The following is a 3,214-nucleotide window of genomic DNA, read 5'->3' as shown; positions in this document are numbered from 1 at the left end:
TTATCACTTTCGCTTTTGATTGATATTTTGATGTAAATCTGTAGAGTTAGCTGCGGTAAAAAAGAGCGCTATTTCATTTCGCTCTATTTTATTGCATATTAGATATAATACAAAGATAGAATACCGCAATAATTCTGATAGCGCGTCTGTCGATAAAGGTTTAACGTATTGTAGTTGTACATAAATATCTATTATTTTAAAGTGCGAGAGTACGCGCGCATCAAGTGTACTGCATGTTACAATGTTACATGATGTTTCAATAGGTTCATTAAGAAAAATATATGTAGAGGTTTAGAGTCTTCTGTAGTAGTAAAAAATTGTTTATGAGTCTAAATAAGTAAAACAATAGATAACAATTACACCAAATGACATTATTTGTACATTCCGAAAAGTTTTTATAAAAAAGTTTCTAACACAAAATATTATTTTTAGAGTAAAATAATTTTGTATTTAAAAAAAAAAGACGATAAAGGTAGCAAGCAATAAAGTTCCGTTTGGAAGAACACATTTGTACTTAGAGTATTTGTACTACAGCAAAACAAAATGATTATATTAAGTTACATATAAATATATAATGTATACATATAAATATGTTTACATATAAACATGGTAGACATTAGTGCACATTGTTAAAATTTTAAGAAACATTAAAAAGTAACCAAAGAAATGAAGCAAATGGTATGTTTATTATAAATACAAAATATATAACCAAAATTAATTTATAGNTAAAACATAATAGAGGAAAAGTACCGTAAGTTTTATTGTTTTATAATTAATAGTAATAATCTTAATCAATTAAGAATTAATTATGTTAAACTTAATATTAAATAATATATAACTGTTTTCTCTTATTTCTATAATCTTATGTATATATGTATATATGTTGTAATGTTTTACTATGTACTTAATATATAAACTTATTTTTTGTGCAAGATGCTTAATAAATACTTAACTGTACAACAATACTTTAATCAAATAAACTATTNTAAATTATTTACTTTTAATACAGATCTAATTTTCTTTTGTGGACAACTGGCGCGAATTATTAACTATATTAAAATCCGTAACCTGTAGTACCGATTTTAAATATGAGTAATAAATATTTTTTGTTGTCATAAAAGAAAACTTTTCTTATTAAACACAATTTACAAAACTAGTGAGAAATACAGGTAATTGGTAGCATTTGTTCCTTTAAAATAAATAAAACGAGTATATAAATCTAACATTAAATCTCTGTAAATAAATGCATATTACGGCTTGTAAAGAAGTTATTTTTTATTTTAACTAATAAAGCACGACGATCATCAACTTTGTATTTTACGGCGAAAATAACAGAAGATGGCTGGAACAGATTACAAAATTTTATATAATAATTTTGTATATGTTTGCAGAGATTGGATAAAAAAAATATATGTTTATAAGAACAAACAAAATATCAATTTAGAAATAGAAAATAGTTTACATTTAGAAACTCAAAAAAATCGTTAAACACCAAGAAACACTACTTATAGATTACTTCAAATAGTCTATAAAAACATTTACCGCACGATGTCTGTCTTTCAGCATTTGTAAGAACTTTCCATCGGTAACCTGAAAATATTTTGTGCTGTTAGCATTGAATGTGATGTGCGTGCGCATTGTGTAAAAACACATAATATTACATATTAACGTTATTATATCAAAACCATTTTAAGATATATTATATAACTACAATATACCTCTACCACACTTACGTATATAAACACATACATGATATGTATAAAAACCGAAATGTGTAAATGTTTATATATGTAAAAGTAGATAAAGTAAACCATATATATTAATAAAGCAAATGACTATATATAGTACTTCCTATACGTACCATCGACAGGCCTTCGTCTGAATATATGTTGTTAATAATACAGTTCATTATTGCATGTATGTTATTGTCGCTATCACAAGAAACAATGAAAATTAATATGTAAAATTTATTTGTTTACGTATTAAGTATATATTATAATACAACATCGTATATGCGGCAAATGGATTTCATATGCAGTCAATATAGAACGTACATACATTGTGTATAAATATGCAAAACTCTATACCTAAGAAAAAGTGGTTTACCTTTCTATGTAATGTATTCCTTCTAGTATAGGCGTCAGCGATGGAACAGTTTTTGAATGCTTTGCAAGAATATTAAAAAGAAAAGATACTCTATCACTTAGTTTTAAATTTACAGTAGCTTCATAAGATGGCAAAACATTAGTAAAAAAAGAATAAAAAAATAAGAAAATATTTCTGCGATGTCTAGAACAAGGTAAGAACTTAAACATTTCTTCATCTTTTGACTGTGGTTTGTACATGGTTTTTAATGTATACCATGTAGAAGAGTTTTCATACATAGAATTTTCTAGCATTAAACTCTGGCAAAATATCCATCTTTGCCAACTTGGCAAAAGTCTGCAATAAAATAATATATATACCTTTACTCAAAGAAGAGAAAGAGAAGGAAATAAAGAAATCACTAGACGCGATAATGTTGTTTTTTTGTAACAACAACAAAANCAACAACAACAACAAAAATACTAATAATAATAATAATAATACGAACAATGTAAAATTTATGTTATAATTGTATATAAACGTAAAACAACATAACTACAATCAGGTAAGGTCTTTAATACTATTATTTTGCTATTAAATCAATAACGTACCTGTTTCGTGCAGGACTGTGTATATGCCACGTTAATTCAGCCATTACAATATCTTTGCACTTCATGCTATCGAGAATACATGCCCATTTTAAAACTTCGTAATATAACTGATTAATGACATTATTTTCGGAAGAAGGTGTATGCAACGAATCCTCAAGAAACTTATTCAATACATCCAGAATTCTATCCTAATAATTCGAAATATATGAGTTTGTTTTATACATTAACACTTACANTTAAGTTTTTTTAATGATGTTTATAAAAGATTTACGTAAGAATAAAGTTTTAAANTAGTTATTTTTTAAAGTTAATACATTTCATATTTCAATTTTTTTATCAAACGTTTATGTACTCGTAAATGTTTCTTCTTCTTTATCTGAAACTTATACATGTTTGAAAACGTCANATATTTAATAAATAATATTTATTATTTGTTTAATGTATCACATGTTTTTCTACAACATAGTTTTGGACAGTTATCAACAAACAAGTCATCTGATATATATAATTTATCTTTT

At 25.3% G+C, this 3,214-nt stretch overlaps 1 protein-coding gene across 1 annotated transcript; it reads right to left on the bottom strand.

The window, feature by feature from the left end:
- Positions 1-857: 857 nt before the first annotated feature.
- On the bottom strand, positions 858-2,884 carry LOC109862833 (the record flags this gene model as incomplete). Its single annotated transcript, XM_020442980.1, has 5 exons — positions 858-1,342; positions 1,543-1,590; positions 1,862-1,931; positions 2,107-2,442; positions 2,697-2,884. Coding segments are annotated over 5 exons (759 nt in total), but the record flags the coding sequence as incomplete, so codon positions are not given.
- Positions 2,885-3,214: the final 330 nt, after the last annotated feature.

The sequence above is a fragment of the Pseudomyrmex gracilis genome, unplaced genomic scaffold, assembly GCF_002006095.1.
Source record: "Pseudomyrmex gracilis isolate BER0280 unplaced genomic scaffold, ASM200609v1 scaffold_2458, whole genome shotgun sequence".
In the NCBI taxonomy this organism is placed as follows: domain Eukaryota; kingdom Metazoa; phylum Arthropoda; class Insecta; order Hymenoptera; family Formicidae; genus Pseudomyrmex; species Pseudomyrmex gracilis.
The sequence above is the reverse complement of the archived record's forward strand: the minus strand, read 5'-3'. Positions and strand labels throughout refer to the sequence as shown.